The 19,075-nt window shown below is 46.6% G+C and overlaps 8 protein-coding genes across 8 annotated transcripts; 4 read left to right on the top strand and 4 right to left on the bottom strand.

Annotated features, from left to right (window-relative positions):
* Window positions 1-239: 239 nt before the first annotated feature.
* Window positions 240-1,964, bottom strand: PEX2_074740 (5'-methylthioadenosine/S-adenosylhomocysteine nucleosidase family protein; the record flags this gene model as incomplete). Its single annotated transcript, XM_016744744.1, has 1 exon — window positions 240-1,964. The coding sequence occupies one exon, from the start codon at window positions 1,962-1,964 to the stop codon at window positions 240-242; it is 1,725 nt and encodes a 574-aa protein (XP_016600664.1).
* A 670-nt stretch (window positions 1,965-2,634) lies between these two features.
* PEX2_074730 (uncharacterized protein) lies at window positions 2,635-3,060 on the top strand (the record flags this gene model as incomplete). Its single annotated transcript, XM_016744743.1, has 1 exon — window positions 2,635-3,060. One exon carries the CDS (start codon window positions 2,635-2,637, stop codon window positions 3,058-3,060), a length of 426 nt encoding a protein of 141 aa, XP_016600663.1.
* A 975-nt stretch (window positions 3,061-4,035) lies between these two features.
* On the bottom strand, window positions 4,036-4,926 carry PEX2_074720 (Major intrinsic protein; the record flags this gene model as incomplete). Its single annotated transcript, XM_016744742.1, has 2 exons — window positions 4,036-4,266; window positions 4,318-4,926. The coding sequence occupies 2 exons, from the start codon at window positions 4,924-4,926 to the stop codon at window positions 4,036-4,038; spliced, it is 840 nt and encodes a 279-aa protein (XP_016600662.1).
* Window positions 4,927-5,954: 1,028 nt separating this feature from the next.
* PEX2_074710 (uncharacterized protein) lies at window positions 5,955-6,623 on the bottom strand (the record flags this gene model as incomplete). Its single annotated transcript, XM_016744741.1, has 1 exon — window positions 5,955-6,623. One exon carries the CDS (start codon window positions 6,621-6,623, stop codon window positions 5,955-5,957), a length of 669 nt encoding a protein of 222 aa, XP_016600661.1.
* A 3,022-nt stretch (window positions 6,624-9,645) lies between these two features.
* PEX2_074700 (dynein light chain Tctex-type family protein) lies at window positions 9,646-10,297 on the top strand (the record flags this gene model as incomplete). The annotated part of the gene is made up of 4 exons (XM_016744740.1): window positions 9,646-9,672; window positions 9,785-9,823; window positions 9,883-9,957; window positions 10,016-10,297. The coding sequence occupies 4 exons, from the start codon at window positions 9,646-9,648 to the stop codon at window positions 10,295-10,297; spliced, it is 423 nt and encodes a 140-aa protein (XP_016600660.1).
* Window positions 10,298-10,942: 645 nt separating this feature from the next.
* PEX2_074690 (WD40 repeat domain-containing protein) lies at window positions 10,943-12,528 on the bottom strand (the record flags this gene model as incomplete). Its single annotated transcript, XM_016744739.1, has 4 exons — window positions 10,943-11,584; window positions 11,640-12,135; window positions 12,231-12,252; window positions 12,327-12,528. The coding sequence occupies 4 exons, from the start codon at window positions 12,526-12,528 to the stop codon at window positions 10,943-10,945; spliced, it is 1,362 nt and encodes a 453-aa protein (XP_016600659.1).
* A 671-nt stretch (window positions 12,529-13,199) lies between these two features.
* Window positions 13,200-14,305, top strand: PEX2_074680 (uncharacterized protein; the record flags this gene model as incomplete). Its single annotated transcript, XM_016744738.1, has 2 exons — window positions 13,200-13,811; window positions 13,874-14,305. 2 exons carry the CDS (start codon window positions 13,200-13,202, stop codon window positions 14,303-14,305), a joined length of 1,044 nt encoding a protein of 347 aa, XP_016600658.1.
* A 2,624-nt stretch (window positions 14,306-16,929) lies between these two features.
* On the top strand, window positions 16,930-18,842 carry PEX2_074670 (uncharacterized protein; the record flags this gene model as incomplete). Its single annotated transcript, XM_016744737.1, has 4 exons — window positions 16,930-17,054; window positions 17,133-17,285; window positions 17,350-17,811; window positions 17,903-18,842. The coding sequence occupies 4 exons, from the start codon at window positions 16,930-16,932 to the stop codon at window positions 18,840-18,842; spliced, it is 1,680 nt and encodes a 559-aa protein (XP_016600657.1).
* Between the last annotated feature and the right edge of the window lie 233 nt (window positions 18,843-19,075).

Below are 19,075 nucleotides of genomic sequence, written 5' to 3'. Positions count from 1 at the left end.
TTTTAACTGGGCACTGATTTTCGGGGAATATGTTTCGATTGGTACACTCTAATAATTATGTTTTTCCATAATCTTTGGTGCTTTCTACCCTCACAGCTTAGGTAAATGAACTGTGCACTCACCCCATACATAATAATAAATGCATTTATTCCAACCAAAACAGGAGGTAAATCAGAAGCCACGAATTCATTCAGCTTAAGGGCTTTTTTGACATCAGTTCTACATACATTGGAACCCTGCTATTTGAATACTGGCTTTGAGCGGTTCCAGCAGACATCCCAGCCAGGTTGTGAACCACGCAATCGAATAGATGGCATGATAGCATTCTGCATCGTGCTGTCATTGGAGGCTTTCCAACGTATGTTATATGCAATGATAATCGCCTTGAACTTGGCCTTGGACTCATTGATGGCCCGCTGGAGAGCATCTTGGAATCGTTCTGCCAAGACCGCTTGCTTCATTTCAATGACCATGAAACATTCATCGAGACAGCATAAGACGCGGTACAGGAAATGAAACAATTGCTCTTCACTCGGCTCCTCTTTCAGTGATAAGTTCAGCGCTAAACCCTCCAAAAGACTGTCAGGGATGATCTTTAACGCTTGCGAAATCAGAAATCTCCCTGCCTCCCCGGGTCGGTTTTTGTTGTTGTTTGGCGAAAACGTGTATATCACAGGGATACTTGTTGTCTTTCTTAAGAACTGAATGATATGACAGGCAATATTTTCTGGAGCAGGGAGCTCGGAAAGTGAGCGCGCACGCGCTCCTCGAACTGTCAGTAAGCAACAATTTGGATCTGAAATCCACTGATCTAAATTCTGGAATAGTTGAAAAGAGTCTTTATCTTTTGGCCAAGGATTCCATGAAGGCCCTCGGTTTGCAAATGAAAGGTATCTCTTAAGAACTTGTTCCGCATCTTCTTCAGGTTGAAGAACTTGTAGGAAAGCCAGGCGATCAAATGTGACTCTATAGACGTTGGCCGGCTCCGATTTAGACTCGACTAAAAGCCTGGTTTTTTGGTTTGTATCAGCGCGGCCTCTCAAGACAGATAACAACAGCCTTGTGTACGCTGCTGCCGCAGCCGCAGCATATTGTTGCCAAATCTTATTCTTATGGGAGTCGGCGTAGTCGCAGATTCCCCGTATAACCAAGCATGGAATCAAATTCATCACACCAGCCGCCTCCATTTCGAAGCAAAGTATCTTATGCCTTGCCCGTAGAGAATCCCTACGCTTGGCACTTTTTATGACCTGGTTTCCAGATCCAATAGAACCATAAAAGATTTGAGGTTGATCGGAATGACGCTCAGGCCTGCTGATAACCTGTCCGTTGCAACTGTGGCAATTGTAATCGGTCGTTTCGTGTAGGGAATCTGCAGCAAATAAAACGTCCGCGTCTCGACCTGGAAATTGATATGCAGCTCTTCCTTGTCCAATCTTCTTCAGGGAGATTTGAAGAGAGTTCACTCCTCCGTTTGGGTCGGACTGGAGATTGCTAATTGCGGTCATAAGTAGTCGGGGTGGCGCCTGTAGCCTCCCTGTGCTCTCGAACTCGCCGTTCTCCAATATCTTCCCCATATCATATTGCACAACAGCGGGATTTGCTCCATTGGGGTGACTAACAACCACATCGCCAAGTCTGATATCATCTTCAAACGAGGGCACACCTCCACCAATCCCTACCAACAGACAAAATTCGACCTGTGGGAAGCTTCGTCGCAGGTTCTGCATGACGGCACTGGCGGCATTTGTACCATACTCCCCAGATGGAAGGCAGGTAGTCACCACAAAGTGCTGTCCTATTTGGCCCAATGAATAGTGGTTTGTGTCTTCTTGGGCTGTTGGTAGCTCTCCGTGCTCTTCTTCGAATAATGCACGTACAGCAAGAAGCTCTAGGCTGAGTGCACAAAGAATCGCAACATTATATTGTTTACAAGTGAACGTATTAAGCAAAGAATCTGCCATGGTCTGATTATTTCCCCACGAAGTTACGTTTCGGGGGTGAGCAAAAGATTCTGCCTTAAGCCTCATGTGGGAGAAATGATAACCCCGCTTCATAAATGGCTTCGATTGGACACTCATATACGTGTCATCACACCGCTAGCTGCATATGGGCCTCTGCTAGATCCACCTGGGCAACGGCACAAGGCCAATGTAGTATGTAATCAATCGCCACATCACCCGTGGACAGCTACATCTATCCTCGGATCATCTGACAAACTCTTTTGTTCCATAGAGAGACTTGCACCTCAATATTTATATCGCATCTTGCTCCTTTGCAAGTCACGCGATTTTCAATTAGCGCTGCCTGTTTACTTCTCCTAACCAAGCATCCTATTTGAAAATGCCGAAATTCAAATCAAACAATACACATCTCTCTCTACACCATGAGCTCAAAAAATCATTTCCCGCCAAAAGAACGATCTCGGATGACGTTTCCTGTGAGAGCGAACGGACAAAGCGCAGATTGCACTCTTTCCTAGTGCACCAACGCAGGCATGAGAAGAAAACCCACAAAGTTATTCGCAAACCTGGGGTATCAGTAGCAAGCGCATCACAAACATCTCTCAATAGCGAATCAGCGATTTCTTTCCAACAGACTACGGGCGCTTTTCCGAAGCACATCAATCATAGCATGCAGGAGGCGCTGGGTTCTAGTCAGCTACAGAGGACAATGGGAATGAATGGACAACTCCCGGAGACCGCAATGCAACAACAACAACAACGGCAGCAACAGCGGACCCAACTGCTCCCTAGCTATAGCGGAATACCTACGGTGGACGAACTTGCTACGCTTTCACCCCATGATTTTGACCACGTCTCTCGACTGGCAGAGGAGATGATGAAAAAATTGAGCCCAGAAGATACGGAGAAAATTAATTTCAACCTGTCAGATATGACACCCGAAAAGCGCCTGTACCTAGCCCAGAAGAACCTCGAACCAATGACTTATTTCTTCCGGTCACAGGCGCTCAACCAGATCAGACGATTTCGTCTCGCTCGTCTGCAAACGAGCAACTCTTCCGACGATAAAATCGGTTATGCGAGCGATCTGCCTTGACTCCAATCCAAGTTTAAGGTCGATGCATTAACTAAGGTTGTTAATGCCTGATGACTGACTAACGTATTTCACACGCGAGCGGCGCAGTCCGAAGAATGGGGACCAACACTTGGTATGTGGTCGAGATATTTAGGTTAAAATATCCTAGTTTTGAAGTAACTTTTATATGTGTCCTATAGAAAAGAACTGAAAATCAAATATTTCCATTTAATCCGTTTTTGCTTGCGGCCCGAAGTGGAGTTTGGGCCAGGCGATGAGCCAAGCGATGGGCCAAGTACTACGTGCAGATAGCAAGGGATCAAGGATTTCAAGTTCGACTTTTGCAATCCAATAATATCACACTCTGTGCCAGCTGAGATCAACGCGGCCCGCGCTTGACCTAAGGTGATTCTCTCACCTTATTTATAGCGCACTCGCTCTTCTCATCCTTGGCCGCGCGACGCTAAAGCAGTTCTCACCTTTTTCTGACCCGGATGACACTCACCGCACTATTAGCCGCATATGAACTATACGCCGGTAAGTTAGTAGTTAGGTGAGTGATAACTAGCGAATCCTCACTGTGATCTGTTTTGTTGTTTTTGTCACAAATCTTTCTTTTACCGAATTGGCCCTAGTCTAAATAAAGTCTCGAGAAATTCAGTATACCCAAGGTACAGACAGACCAGCGTAGCTCCAAATTCCTAGGCTTCATTCGTGAGAACAATGCTACGGTTCGATCTTATCATACCAGCGCCAATATCCAGATAGATGAACACGATAACTAAAACGTATACGAGGCGCCTAGGGCGCCAAGAGGGCGAGTAATAGGTAAATACTACAATATTGGGGGTGAGAAGAGGTTAGTTTATGCTAATCTTTCTAGTTTTCAATCTCATCCTCTTACTCTCACGTAACATCACATTCTGTGTCTAATCATGAAAATCCTTGTTAACCCCACACTAGGAAGTCTACCATTGAGTCTTCAAAGCCCAAACATCACTGCAGTCGAAGGGACCCGTGATCTTCGACTTTGTCCAGCGCATCGGCAATGCGCGAACCCTCTCCTTCGAACAGAAATCCGTCGTAAGTCGCCGCACCTAAAACGCACCCGCCAATTGGGGCGAAGAGGGGAACAAGGAAATAGTAATTGGCCGCGGTAAACACCTCTCGACCATAGATGATAGCAGAGAACAATCTCGGGCCAAAGTCTCTAGCTGGGTTGATAGCCTAATTTTATTATTAGTACGAATTCCTAACCGAATGAGCTGGTGAACATACGTAGCCAGTTTGCCATCCCAATGCTGCTCCGATCATAAGAAGCAACAAAAAGGAAGCGAGCTGTGGGGCAGGGAATCGATGGGCGTTTCCCGGATCGGAGATGCTGAGACACCCAAACATCAACACAGCCGAGCCTAGCATCTCAGAAAACACAGCCTCCCAGTTCGACTCGAAGAAGGCACCTGGGTAGGTCGAGAAGATGCCTGCGGAATGGTGACCGACCGGGCTTAGGATTGATCCACCAGGAATAGTGTATTCGGGATCCCAAGCTTTGATTGCCGAACGGTAATTGGTATATACAATCGCAGCGCCGACAAACCCGCCCAGGAACTGCGCAGCCAGCTTGCCTGGGATTTGCTTCCACTGTCCTTCGGATGGACGCACAAGGGCAAGGCAAATAGTCACGGCCGGGTTGATTGTCGGGCTGGGATCAGACAAATAGCCCGAGAGAGCAACAGCAGAGGCCCAGGCGAGGTTGATGGACAGCCAGGTGCCGTAGTTGTAGTCGGACAGCAGGCATTGGGCGACAACTCCGTCCCCGATAACGATCAGGAGAGCGGTCCCGAGAAATTCAGCCGCATATGGCTTCAGTATCCGACGAGGGATCATTTTGATGAAGGTGATATTGGACTCTGCCTGCCTTACCTAGATACAAGGTGAGATGCCAATCCTGGGAACCCCCTGATTTCAACCAAGGTTGGTGTGGGTGTTTACATAATTAGATAAATTGGGGCGGTGACGTCATACCAATAGGATCGTCCTCGGGCATGCCTAATTCGGGATGCCGATTCTCCCGATATCTCCAACTACATGCATCCAATGTACCCCGTACATGCAACATAGATAGATAGCCGAGTCCCCATAACGGGGGCATAAGTACCCCATCTGTGTGAAATGCATCATTGTATAATTGCGCGATATACACCCCACTTCTTCTATTACTGCCTAGATATCCAGCTAGCTCGTGGTTCACTTTTCAACCTACGGTCGAAGTATATTCGGGATCTCCCAAGAAGAGATGAGAGTTTCGCGTTTGCGCAATAGGGAAGGTGGAAGGGTAACTAAAATCGGCTACCGTGCGGATATAGATATCATCAGTAAAAAGCGGGGTGAGATCGACGAAGTTTGGGGGCCTAGGAACACCGGGAACTACGCAAAATACAGATACGCAAACCACAGGAGGAGCATTGGAGGGAAGCAAAATCTAACAGGACTAACTAGTATATATCCACCTAAGCTATACATATCCAAGGTCTCTAAACGAGCCCAGCAAATACCTAAACAGTCCATAGCATAACAGTAATGAAGGAAAAGTTATCCCCAAGGCGATTGAGTGGGCTTTCTATTGCTTTTTAGACTGTCCTTCACCGACAAAGCGGGCGATCTAATATCCATGTCTACATTATTATAAGCACATCAAATGCTAATATATGATTTGTCGTAAGTGAAATCTACTACACAAATGGCACTCGTGTTAAGACAAATTGAAAATTCCAATTTCGTTCATGTTACTAACTTGCCTAAATCAATCGTTCAGTAAAATGCTCTCAAGACTAGCATCACTGAATCAAAAGAATAAAGACTGTAAGTACTGACCTGTATACCAAGAATTCAAGGGATAACTATCCTCGAATTTCTTAAATATCTTCGATGTCAAACCGCATATTCAGTCGTTGAAGGTATTCACCATTGTGAAAAGTAATTATCCTTGCAATTCGCTTCGTACCTTGGCCCCATGCACACAGAACAAACGCTGCAACAGCCTTACCCATTGTAGTACCCAGCAGAGCATCAAACTCGCGCGAGGGACTGTCCCAGATCTCCTGTTCGCTGGAAGGGTACGCAATCCCTTCAGATTTATACACCTCATCACGAATGCATTCCACAGTGTCAGTCTCTGATATATCAGTCACAAATACGTATTTGAGGCTTCGGAGAGGAAAGTCCATCTCATAGGCAGCCTTCGTAAATTCCGACATGTGTGGAGCAGCGCTTCGCCTTGATCGGCGGATCCAGTCAAGGAACACTACTCCTTGTCCAGTGCGTCCCTCCCATCCCACGGGTGGGCCTTTGCGATTCTTGATTTCTATCTTGTTAAGCTCGGTCGGTAGATCGTGCGGGTAGATCCAGGTATCCCACGTTGAATCCAACGATGCAGACTCATGGGTGACGGAATAATCCCGGGGCTGGGGGTAATATGTCACAGCAAATGTGGATTTGGGGTATGGGCACCCCGGTTCATGGTAGCGTTCAATCCATCTCCTTAAGCTTCGCCCTTTTTCTTCCCATGGAGAGTATCTAGGCATGGTGAATTAGGTGTTGGAGTGCTGTTTTGGGCGTGTGGCAAGAGAAAAATCTGAAACAATACTCACTCTCTCGTAGATTTAACAGGATTAAAAGATGCTGTTCAATGCCCAAGTTTATACATGCTTGATATTTATCAAAAGGTAATGACAAAAAGGACGGGCAATACCATTGTTTGAATAACGCCCAAGTAAAGAACGACTATAAAGCCAAAGCGAACAATGAAGCCTAGTGAGAAAAGAAAGCCATTAGGCTATGGAAAACAATATGGCTGAGGACAAAGGAAAAATTACCCAAGAGTGAAAAAGTGAAAGAAGTGCAAATCCAACAAAGCACTGGTATATATTAGAGCTAGTGATTATTTATCGTTCTAATTTATGCCACTCTGGGCACCTCAAGTGGCAACTCTGGGCAACGAGACCCTCTATTGGAGCACGCAATATAAACCTAGTGATACGTGATATACAGTGTATTGATTCTCAATCGAGGATTCTTTGATACAAACACCTATAACACGATGCTTTAGCAACAGGCCTAGTATAGAAGTAACCGATGCCCGGGATTGACCTTCTTTTTTCTATCTTCGTTCTGTATTCAATATGAAGTTCCACCTATGTTGATGGATAGGGCTTGACTAATGAGACCTTAATACAATGTCAGGCTCTTGAGGGTTGAAAAGCAAATTTCAACAAACTGACGTTTGGACATTATTTTTGAGATTGGCGATTGCTCAACCTACAAGGCTCATTGATATTGGAATATCCCAATCGTCTCAAGCAATATGTACCGATCTTCTCTCTTTTTACAATCATAGGTAGAACTTGCCTTCTAGGGTTGGAATAGAACCTCGGAACAGCCTCGGGATGACATCATTAGTCGGAAGCGCCGCGCCGTGGACGGGCCGCGATGTGCCATAATTCTCCGCATCCGAGCTTTTTAGCCAGTTTTTCTTGACATAGCCGAGATCGGACTCATTCAATGCAAATGGGCAAGGACGCTGGTCAGGAGTTGACCCTCGCCGAAAGAGTAATGTTCCTCAAAAATATTAGTGATCAAACATGACCGCTTGTAATGTTAGCGGAATTGGACGGCGCAACCAGAGACGAGCTCGTGCAGCGATTACGCCCTAATGCCAAAGACGACAAATACTCTTCGACGCGAAAAAATTGTCCAACCGGTCATATATGTGCTATCGGATAACTTGTACCCCCTCAAGACAGTGCGCCGCAAGTGGACTCAACTCAAAGATCTACCTAATCCTGGAATGCAAGGAATAACTTTTGCTAGTGTCCCTACTCGGGATGCGCACGTTCAATCTTGTGAAATGCACCGGTTCAAGAAAAGTGGATACAAGCACAACTTGCGGCACTTTATAAGGCCGACTTACAACCGCACAGCCGACTTAAATATGGATATGGCCATGTTGATGGAGATGGTATTCCTATTGAGCTATAGGATAATATTAAACTATAAGAGGAAGAGGACAGCCCTGTGGGGACAGATGAAGACGAAGACGGAGAGTCGTAGACTGGGACAGAATGAATGTGGGAATATCATATGGGGTTTGGGCCCGGCTTTGGCTATTAGAATACACATTTTAGTGGCAGTATCACACATGGAGGCAATATTTCCCGAGGGGTCGAAGATCACCATTTGGATGCAACGTACTCGGGTAGCCATCTCAGCTTCGAATTGATCGAGGCATGGAAGCTCGACGACCGCCCAGACGACCTAACATATATCCATGGATGGATCCCTGGACGTCTTACTGCTTGTGACATAACCATGGACTTCAACTTTTGGAATGAATGTTGAAGCCATTCAAGGTTTGCCATAGCGTCCTGTTGATACTCTGGACTCTGTATACTATCAATGTCTTCTAAACTGCTGGTCCGAAAAGATTATCTACCTAGATACTGCTCGAAATTTTTATACGTTTCTGTCCCGTGGTACAACAAGTAATTCAGCAAGCATGCTAGAAAAGCCAAGACTTATGGATCTATTTTGTGTGCATTGATGGCATTTCATAATGAATTGGGCGATATCAAGTGTGGATCGAGGAAATTGTTGGACTACAAAGTAGTAGAAGTGAAAATATATATCGAGCTGTAAGTCAAATTTTTATAGCATTCTTTCAGCGATGCCCTAGGAGCTGAATGAACCAATTTACAAGCCATTGCTATTTTGATGGGAGCACAGAAATAAAATTGACGTGGAAAGTCCGGTCTAATATTCTGGTGTTCTGGTGTTCTGGTGTTGTGTTCGTTTGTTATGCTACGTGGGCACCTATATAAATTATAATTATACTCGATGTATATCTATTTGAATCAACAGGCAATTTTTTCCTTTATGTATATCCTCCTAATCACATGTTAATTTTCTTTTAGCTGACATTCTCAATGATGCTCACGAGAACTACGTTCTCCTTGAGGGCGTTATTATCTGGCACCTGGGCTGGTCTCTTCCTCCAGTACATTCCTGCGAGTATGTAGTTCCACAGGGTTTATATCAATCGCAGCCTTAAGAATAATTGAATATTTACAGATAAATTGAGCAATTTTTGAGAGATTTCCATATATTAAATCGAAACACAACTAAAGTTCTTAAAAAATCCCAACGTTCATACTACCACACCGCCGTGGCAGAATCAAGCTTGCGCCAAACCCCTTTAAGCCAAGCGCCCCAATGATTGCCAAACATCCAAACAATCCACGTAGATTGCAAGGAGAGTCCTACAAGCATCCCACAATCATAATTCTCTCTGCTATCCAGGTTCAATAAAAGGTATGTGAATAACTTTCCCCTGTTTGGAAGGAGCTACCTGCGTCGAAATTTGCCACCAATTGCGCCCCTTCTCCCCGCATTGCTCCGGGGTCGCGCGCATACCCCGTGGTATTTGGGACATGATGTCAACCCAATGGTTTACACGCGTTAAACTTTGTGTCAATCTGCTCGTATACTAACAAAATTCTCTGTATAGCATATTTAAACCCTCTTAAAACCACCACTCTCAGTTTATTCACAATGTCTGCCGAAGGCGTCTCTTCATCGGTACGTTGATCGCAAGTGACACCGTGGCTGTGCTATATCGATGCGCAATGATGCTGTGCAAACATTCCACACTGGTAGTGCATTGTCACAAACTGTTCTAACAACCATTCAGCCCGTCCCCATCGAGGATCTCCAGAAGATCACCACCGAGGTACACCCGCTTCCAAGATAACCCCGTGGAAGTAACCCCGCGCTAACATTTCGCTCCAGGCCTGCGAGAATGCCCTCAAGACCACCAAGACCTACGAGCACGACAACGTCGGAGACTGGAACTCTCAGATCATCGTAAGCATCGCCACCCAATTGCGTGTGGCAACACCGATACTAATAACCCCCCGCACAGAACACTGTCCTCAAGGCCCTGATCACCGCCACCGCACCCGAAGCCTCCAAGCCCCCTCCCTACCGCTTCACTGTGAACAGCACAATCGTGCAGCAGGGCGTGATTGATCCCTCCGTTGCTGCGGATGGCGCACTCAGCAATGCCGGCAAGCGTGGTATGCACTCCGCCTCCGGAGCCTTCTGGGATGTCAACCGCGACGGCATGTGGACTTTCAAGTACACTGGTGCTGAGGAGCGGGGGATCGATGTTGTTGTTTGTGTGACGTGGTTTGCTGTCGTATAAGGACGAGGCTAAATATTAGTTGCCTTGTTCAATGATGAACATATCCATGGATGGCATAAAATTCCATAAGCGGAGGTAGTGACTTTGTCTGTGAGGAGTTCCTTGGACTCCTTATCGGGTTTGCGCCACAGGCATCATCTTTCTTTTTTCATGTACTTGAACATTTGTTTTAGTTCTCTGGGTATGTTCAGATCTGCTCTTTTTCGTGTGATTTGATTTGAGTTCAGTCTGAGCGTGGTGTTATGTTTTTTTTTAGTTTATGGAGACTTGCCTGCGGCGTTCGAGAAATTGAATGGCCTTGTAAACCCATATTAGACTATTACACTGCCAGGAGTATGTAGTGTAGAGGAAGAAAACTTGGAAGGCATATTTGATATTTTTAGTGGTATCTCAACACTATGCAGTATCCCCTGTAGGATGAAAATGGAACGAGCAAGAAATTTGCAAAATAATCCGACAACAAAGGTCTCCATTGACCAACCCGAAACACGCCATATAATCGGAGAAAACATCGAAAACACCCATCATTAATTACGCCATGCCATGTGTAGATTACCTAGAATAAGATCAACGCCAATAGAGACCCATCAACTCATTAAAGCAAAACGCCGGTCAGCCGAGGCAACTCAACCTTGCATCTTGCCCTTAGCGAGGCTCGGAATAGTCATTCAAAGCAACACAAACGGCACCTCGATGGTGGCCGCTGTACTGGCGGATGATATTTCCAGTGCCGAGCTCCCATAGACGAGCGTAGTGATCACTGGAGACAGTCACGAGGTATGCACTGTCTGCAGAGAAGGCGCAATCCCAGACCCAGCGCTGGTGATTGGCGAGGGTGGTCTCCAAGAATAGTGTGTGGTTGACTGGATCCATAGGAGGCCCGTCAGGGGATGAGGTGAATGTCTGTTGTGGTGTCTCTTGACGAGGAGGGTTGTCGGTGATACGGAGGAGATCACGATCTTGGATGGGTGCGTCGAAAATGCGGAGCAGATCCCGAGACTGGGCGGGAACCTCGACAGGGGTTACTGGAGCTTCAACCGGTGTCTCAACTGGAGGGTTCAATGCCTCTTTCTCCTTCCATTGCTTCAATGCCAATTTGGCAGGCGGGAATTCGGCGTCGAGATTCCAAACCTTGGCAGTATGATCCGCAGAGCAGGTTGCAAGGTGCTTGACATCAGGGGAGAGTAAAACACGAGTGAGGTAGTCCTTGTGAGCTTGGAAAGTACAGACGGGGATGATGCGGGTAGTTTCATCGGTTTGAACCATGCGCCACAAGTAGACATTTCCCTGTCGAGATATTAGTAAAGGACCCTAATATCTTCCAGAAAGCCAAATCTCTCACCTTCTTATTTCCAGCGCAAAGCAACGATCCATCACTGGCAACACTGACACTGAGAACCGCAGTGTCCTCCTCGGGAATCAATTGATGAGTACAGACGCTCTCGCCCAAGTCCCAGACACGGACCATACCGGCGTGGTCACCACTGATGAGCTCCCCTTGGTTGGGATGAATGACCACATCATTGACCGCAGCCCGGTGGACGTAGTTCCGCTGCAAGCTACCGGTACGGGTATCCCAGACCTTCACAGTTCCATCCTCAGAGCTGGTAACCATCCATTTCCCCTCACAATGAAATGCCACACCGGTGATGTTATTCGTGTGACCTTCGAAGGTAATCACAGGATTGGGATTGGTTGACTTTATATCAAAGAGCTTGACATTGTTGTGGCCCGCAGCAGCCAGAAACCTCTTATCCGGCGTGATACAAAGACGATTGACTTGAGAGTCTGGATGCTGAATTGTACGCGAACAGATACCCGAGAGCGCTTCCCAAAAGCTAGCAGAGAAACAGTCAGCAAGAGTCCTGGTGCAAATTGCCACTCTGCAAGTGCTGGACAAACGCTGCGCGCGGCTAGTTGAGCCTCAACTTACCGAATGGTATGGTCGTACCCCGCTAAAATATGCAACCAAGGTAATTAGCTCAATGCCTGGAAGAATGCGGGGAGCTCCTTGCGATGTTCCACGTACCGGTGCATAGAATGACACTCATATTCGCCAGGGCTGAGGCCAGTGGAGTATAGTGGGAGAAATAACCGATCTGCGTGATATCCTCGTTCTGGGTACCACTGGAGTCCCTTGAGGCGTTAGGGGAGCTGTCAAGATGAGGCGGCCTAGGCCGAACGTCGGATGGAGTCCCGTTTTCTGCCATAACTACCACGTGATTGTGCATCCACGTGAGTAGAGCGGTGTCGCTGTGTGATGATAAGTCGATAAGCTGAGGGCGGTGGGAAGATAAGATGGTAGCACCTAAAGGGGAGGCGGTCAAGTAGGTGAGCAGAACAACAGTTAAGTGTTGTTTTTTGTCTAATGAGGTCTATTCATGATTTTTGAAGTAAGGTGATAGCTCTTATTTTGTCGTATCTTTTGATTTCCGCATTTGTTCGAATAAAATTTTGGGTGAATCTTTTGTGCTCTCAAACTTGGTTAATCTCAAGCCTGAGACTAGATTGGGCGGTACATTGAGCGGTAAGTTCAAAGCTGTGGTATTGATGTATTATTGGTCAGAAGAAATAAAGAAATATGGCAAAATAATTGATTGGACGGCAGAAAAAAAAACATGTCAATGCAGTTGAACATCTGCACTATGCGTTTGTCGTCTCTATTGATCCCTATTGATTCCTATTGATCTCTATTGATTAATCAGGTAAAATAGAAATGTCACTTCCTTTGTTCTTGTTTGCTCCCTTTGTTCCAATCTATGAGCCCTAATTCCTTCCTCGACGGTTATTACCATCACTCCTCGATACTGCTCCTTCCATCTCTTCTTCCTTTCCGCAACATCTTCTTCTATTCTCAAACCTCATGACTACCTTCCAATCTTGATACCCATTCTCTAGCAACATGGATCCAATTGATCCCAACGAACCGCCCTCTGGGCTTGACCAGCCTGCTTTCGACTCCCAGGCCTTTTTCAATGGCCTTGCCAACCTTGACGCCGAGGGACCTTTCAATGGTTCCAATGACTTCAACTATGAAGTCCCCGAACTCTTGGGCAGCTTTGACGAGTACTATGCCAGTATTGATCTTGACGCGCTTGACCAGTCTGGTTTTGACCAGCCCAGGTTAACCACACCTATCAACCCCTCTGTCCGAGCAGTATCCAACAATCTCCCCGCCCATGCACCATACAGTCAGATGACCTACGACCCCTTGATTGGGATTGCATACACCCCGGTAGACACTGAAGCCGACAAGATCCGAAAGTGGGAGAACCTCATTGCCCATGCCAATTTGGCCAGCGCTGGAGTGCCACCCTCTGCTCCTCAGTCCATTGAGGAAGAGCTGGTTGAACAAAACCCTCCGGCTGTGGACTCGCCCAACTCCCTATTTGAGTCTCCTCGCTCCCCGTCTGTTGACGCCCTTGGGACTCCCAGCACCACTCCGTCGACTCCCTCTCCTCCTCAACCTCCTGCGGCTACAATGGCATCTTCGAACCCCGCGAAGAATTTGACTGTGAGTCCCTATTCGTAGTTGACTCGTTCATATTAGGGAAATGTTCTAATCTTGTTCACTAGGCAAGCACCATTCCTCGCACCGTGCACCTTCCGCGAGCGTTGACGAGCCACAAGGGCTATGCTCAGCACGTTTCACCATTTGCCCCCGTTGCAACAATCTCCCCTCCTGTTCACTCCGCCCCAAATTCTCGCGAGCTTGAGAACGCCCGGTCCCGCATCCAGATCCTGTCCAGGGAGCGAAACTACTATCAACGTTGTTTACGAAAGGCAACTGCTATTGACCCTAAGACAGGCAAGACAAGCCTCCAGCTTCTACAGGCGGAGAATGCGGCCCTTCGCCGGGTCAATGCCAAACAGGTCAAGGAGAATGAGAGTCTCAAGCGGGAGATTGAAGGGACTCGGAAGTCATACGCCTCCCTGGTTGACAACTACAATAGTAACATCAAGCAGCTGCACCGAGCACAGTTTGAGCTTCGACAGCTAGGGAAGTAGGGGGTCCACTGAACATCTGTATGTAGCTTGACAAAGATGACAATCTAATCAATGGCATATATGCCTTCTGAGCTGCAAGTATGCCTCCTTGTCTTTAAGCTTAGCCTTTCTCCAGTATGCATTGCCGATCGGGGATGTTTCGATTCGAATTGATACGGGTCAAGCGTAAGATATAGGTGAAATTTAACCATTGGGTGACTTGCCACGTACTATGTTCTGCTACGTTCTGATATACGGGGTCAGTAAGAATAGTATAGCACGCTATAAGTTTGAATTTAGTGCAACTTGACAGATTCCTACTGATTGTCTACACCGTCAAGTTCAGGCACAATTATCTGCTCAGTTAGAGCAGAATACTTGTCAAGCATGAAAGAAATCTTAGTTGGGCTCTTGCTTTGGTTCTCCTGCTTCCTTCCGTTGTATTATGTTGTCCATACACATTTCTAATTCCCAGAGGGGTTAAAAGCTAGGTAGCAATCTAGGATCAGACTTGCCAAATAAATCTATTTCTTTTAGAGAGAGAGAGAGAGAGAGAGAGAGAGAGAGAGAGAGAGAGAGAAATATCAAAATCCATATATGCAAAGTAAACTCAGGGTAGTGGAATTTGCAGCAGATGAGCAATATTGAACCTGAGTTTGTATATCACATTCACCTTGAGATCTGAATTTCAAGGTCCGAATGTCTGTTCCTCCAGATATTGTGGAGATTCTACGCAGATAGGATCTTGCTTCTTTGCCCAAGCACGATCTCTCTTACCTTTCTCGTTCATTCTCTTATATCCACCTCTTCGCATCTCTCTCTCGCCACTCATTTTACTCCTATCCTTTCTCATCGTTGCACCCCTTCGCAATTTCAGAATTTCTGCCACTACAGCTACTTCATATAAGATGCCTGGAAACTGCTTGCAAGTCCCGATGGAAAATTTGCTCCTTGTTATTCAGAAACCGTGCTAACTGTACCCAGGTGATTGGGGCACCTTTATTCCATTATGCAGCCCCCTCGGGCCAAAGAGGGGCTACCTATCAGACACCAGAGTTTACTTAGCCAGAGCAGTACACCCAAATTTCCTTTCATCTCATTCTCCCATGTACAATTGTTATCAAACATACGTACGTAGTTTGACAAAGATAATGATTTAGTCACCAGCAAGTATGCCTTCTGAGATAGGTTGGGAGATTTTCAGTCATGATATAATTGTGGAGGTTGCATTGGAACACAATAATCCCACAAGCGGATTGGCGGCCGTAGTGAGATCCGGTAAATTTCCTTTTGGAAAAGGCGTCTTGGTAGATGCGAGCCAATGTTCTTTCAGATTGCCAAAGATATAGCCGCAAGCTATGTGGCAGGTCTCGAGAAAGCCGACTCAATAGTTCGACTCTCACTTCGTCCCCAATTCTCCATACTCCCGAGCTAAAAAGCCCTACCTCAAAGTGCACAGTGCTAACAAAAGTCAAGAAAGAAACTTCATGCATAGTCACTACTTGTATACGAGTCACTTGTCGTGAATACTTCATATCATACTTCTACTAGCTTCAAGGATATCTTAACCCATTGGATTGAGTGTTGATCAATGAAACTTCCACAGTACATAGTAAGGTCAGAGCGTTGTATAAAATCACCATGTTCTTTAATGCAGAAAAGTCCGAATGCGGGAATAAGTGGGTCCTTGCCGTTGAAAAGTCTGCCTCCGCTTATGGTGCACATTTTCACCAACACTCACAATAACAGCGGCCGGCTGGCCCAATGGCAAGGCGCTTGACTACGAATCAAGAGATTGCAGGTTCGATCCCTGCGTCGGTCACTTTCTTTTTGCTTTCCTGGCTTTGTACGACTGCTACTTACTTGCGTCATACTTCAACATGTGTAGCATCTGATTTTTTTGTTTTAGTGTGGTTAGTTCCGATATTTGCACAGTACAAAAGGGTGGCAGAAAAGATTTGTCTTTTTTACATGCTTTTGAATCTTGTTAAAAGTTAACTGGAATCTAGCAGTACTACTTTGTAACACCGTTGGGTATAAGCTTTAAGAACTAGTATCAAACCTAATATCTTCCGGCCTGGAATGGTTGTGCTTCAAAACATACTGCCTCGCCTCAATGGGCATATCAAATATCCGACTTGAACCGAGCAAACCAAACAGTGTCGAATATGACGACACCTTGCAGAATTTGAAGACCCCAGTGGAGGAACTTCGGACACACAAAACAAGGCAGAGCATGGCTAGATCTGGTTCGTTTACAAACGGACATAAAACTGGACCAAAAACCGGGAGCCATATGTCAGCGGCGTTAAGAAGAAAAAAGAAAGCTCAATAAAATCACATCAAGTGGGTTTAGACTCGGAGTGGATGCAAGTGGGCGCCAACCAACGTTCGCCATCCCGACCGGGTACCCGATGTGGATGTCGGTTCGTGGCTTTCGGCATGCCGATTTAGGTACTGGGTTCGGACATATCTTCCACCAGGGCAAGGGGTTCCAAGGTTCTATAATAATTATGTAAGGACTCCTATCGCCGATCTATTCCGACTGTGGTTCTTTTTATTTGCGTCTTGTCTTTTGTTTTTCTTTTGACAGGTTTGACATTTCAACCCGTTGAGCGAAGGGAAGCTTTAGTAGTTTGCTCGTCATGGCGGATCAAGATGAGATTCGTGGTAATTCGGTCTATCAGGTTGAACAGCCTGTTACCGAAACTCCCTCACCGGTTGAAAAGCCCGTTGCTGCGAAGGAACAGAAGTCCGGTTTGATGGCTAAGTCAGTATCCCCATACTTCACCCTCCATGTTTCCCATATACAGCGGAGAACAAAGCCAAAATACTAATCCCCTCGCAGAATCAGGAGAATGTTCAACCAAGATGTCCGGGAGGAAATGCCCGCATACAAGGATATCGAAATCCACACCTGGGATGGGCCCGACGACCCCGAGAATCCCTTCAACTGGAGCCTCAGATACAAATGGCTGCTAACGATCACCGTATGCTTCATGTAAGATTCCATCCCAAAGCACATCACATTACCTTGAAAACATCCAACTAACAAAACCCATCAGCTCCATCCTCACAGGTCTCCCCGCAGGAACCTACGGTTCCGGCAACGACTGGATGGAGAAAGAATTCAACGTCCAGAACTCCCCCTTCCCAAACCTGTACTGGGCCACCACCTCCTGGAACATGGGCGCCGCCTTCTGGCCATTGATCTTCGTCCCTCTGACTGAGGCCTCCGGCCGCATGCCAGGATACTTCGTGGCATATGTGATCCTGGTCATCTCGCTCTTCCCGTCTGCATTCGCAAAGAACTTCGCGACACTCGTCGTGACGAGGTTCTTCGGTGGTGGTGCTTCTTCCGTCTCGATTAATATCGTCGGTGGAAGTATCTCCGATGTGTGGCTCGGTGACCATGCCCGCAGTCTGCCGATGTCTATTTTCGGGTTTACGAGTGTTGTTGGTATTGCACTTGGTCCATTTATTGGATCTGCTATTGTGCAGATTCATAAATCGGAGCCGTGGCGTTGGTAAGTTACAAACCCTTTCTTAAATTTTACATACTCCAAATATCCAAGAAACAAGCAATCAGAACCCACGATACTAACAACCTCCTGATAGGATCTTTTACGTCCAAATCATCTACAACGCCGCTCTGATCCCAGTCTTTTGGCTAATCCTCAACGAAACCCGCCCAGACGTGATCCTGAAGAAGCGCGCACGCAAGATCCGCAAAGAAACCAACCGCCCCGTCTACGCCGCCTCGGAAATAGACGCACCAAGCAAACTCCGCCTTCTCAAGATCTCCTTCCAACGCCCGACAAACATGCTCCTCACCGAGCCAGTCGTAATCTTCTTCACACTGTGGATCAGTTTCGCCTGGGGAATCCTCTACCTATTCTTCTCCAGCGTCGTTCAGACCTACTCCACAAACTACGGCTGGGGCACGATGGGAACCGGTCTAGTCCAGCTCGCCATTTCGGTAGGCGCAATCATCGGAACAGTAATCAACCCACTGCAAGACTGGTTCTATCTCCGCTCCGAGCGACGCAATCAAGAGAAACCTGGTAAACCCATCCCCGAGGCAAGACTGTACACGTCCATCCCGGGTAGTCTGCTCTTTGCCGCGGGTCTGTTCTGGTATGGATGGGCCAGTCAGCCTGATATTCATTGGATTGTACCGACTATTGGCATCACGGCTGCGGGCATTGGGATCTATTCGATTTATATGGCTGTTGTTAATTATCTGACTGATGCTTATGAGCGGTATGCGGCGTCGGCTTTGTCGGCTGCTTCGCTTGGTAGAAATGCTTTTGGCGCGTTTTTGCCGCTTGCTTCGCCGCAGTTGTTTGGAAATCTTGGGTTTGGATGGGCGGGCACTTTGCTTGGGTTTATTGGGGTTGCGTTGTCGATTGTGCCTGTTATTTTGGTTTTCAAGGGTCCGCAGATTCGGGAGAGGAGTAAGTTTATGAGGGAGGCTATGTGGGAGCCTGAGGAGAGGGTTCAGGTTGATCGGTCTGGGAAGGAGGATTTAGGGCCTACTTCCGAGGGAATTGCGTAAGGTTGTCAAGTGTATGCTCGAGGGTGTTCTTTTGTGTTGCATTCCACGGTTGAGTGTTTTGTTTTACATGTTGTCTTCAATTTTGGCAGATTGATATGCATAAAAATTGGTGTTTTGGTAGAAATAGACTAAACACATGAATTTATTGTTTTAATTTGTTCTTATGTCCATCTAGTGGCCTGCTCTATTGTATAATGCCAAGAGGGTAGTATAGAAAGACAAGAAACCAAAAA

Source organism: Penicillium expansum, assembly GCF_000769745.1.
Source record: "Penicillium expansum strain MD-8 chromosome Unknown contig258, whole genome shotgun sequence".
Taxonomy (NCBI): Eukaryota; Fungi; Ascomycota; class Eurotiomycetes; order Eurotiales; family Aspergillaceae; genus Penicillium; species Penicillium expansum.
Note: the sequence above shows the minus strand (reverse complement) of the source record. Positions and strands in the feature narration are given on the sequence as shown.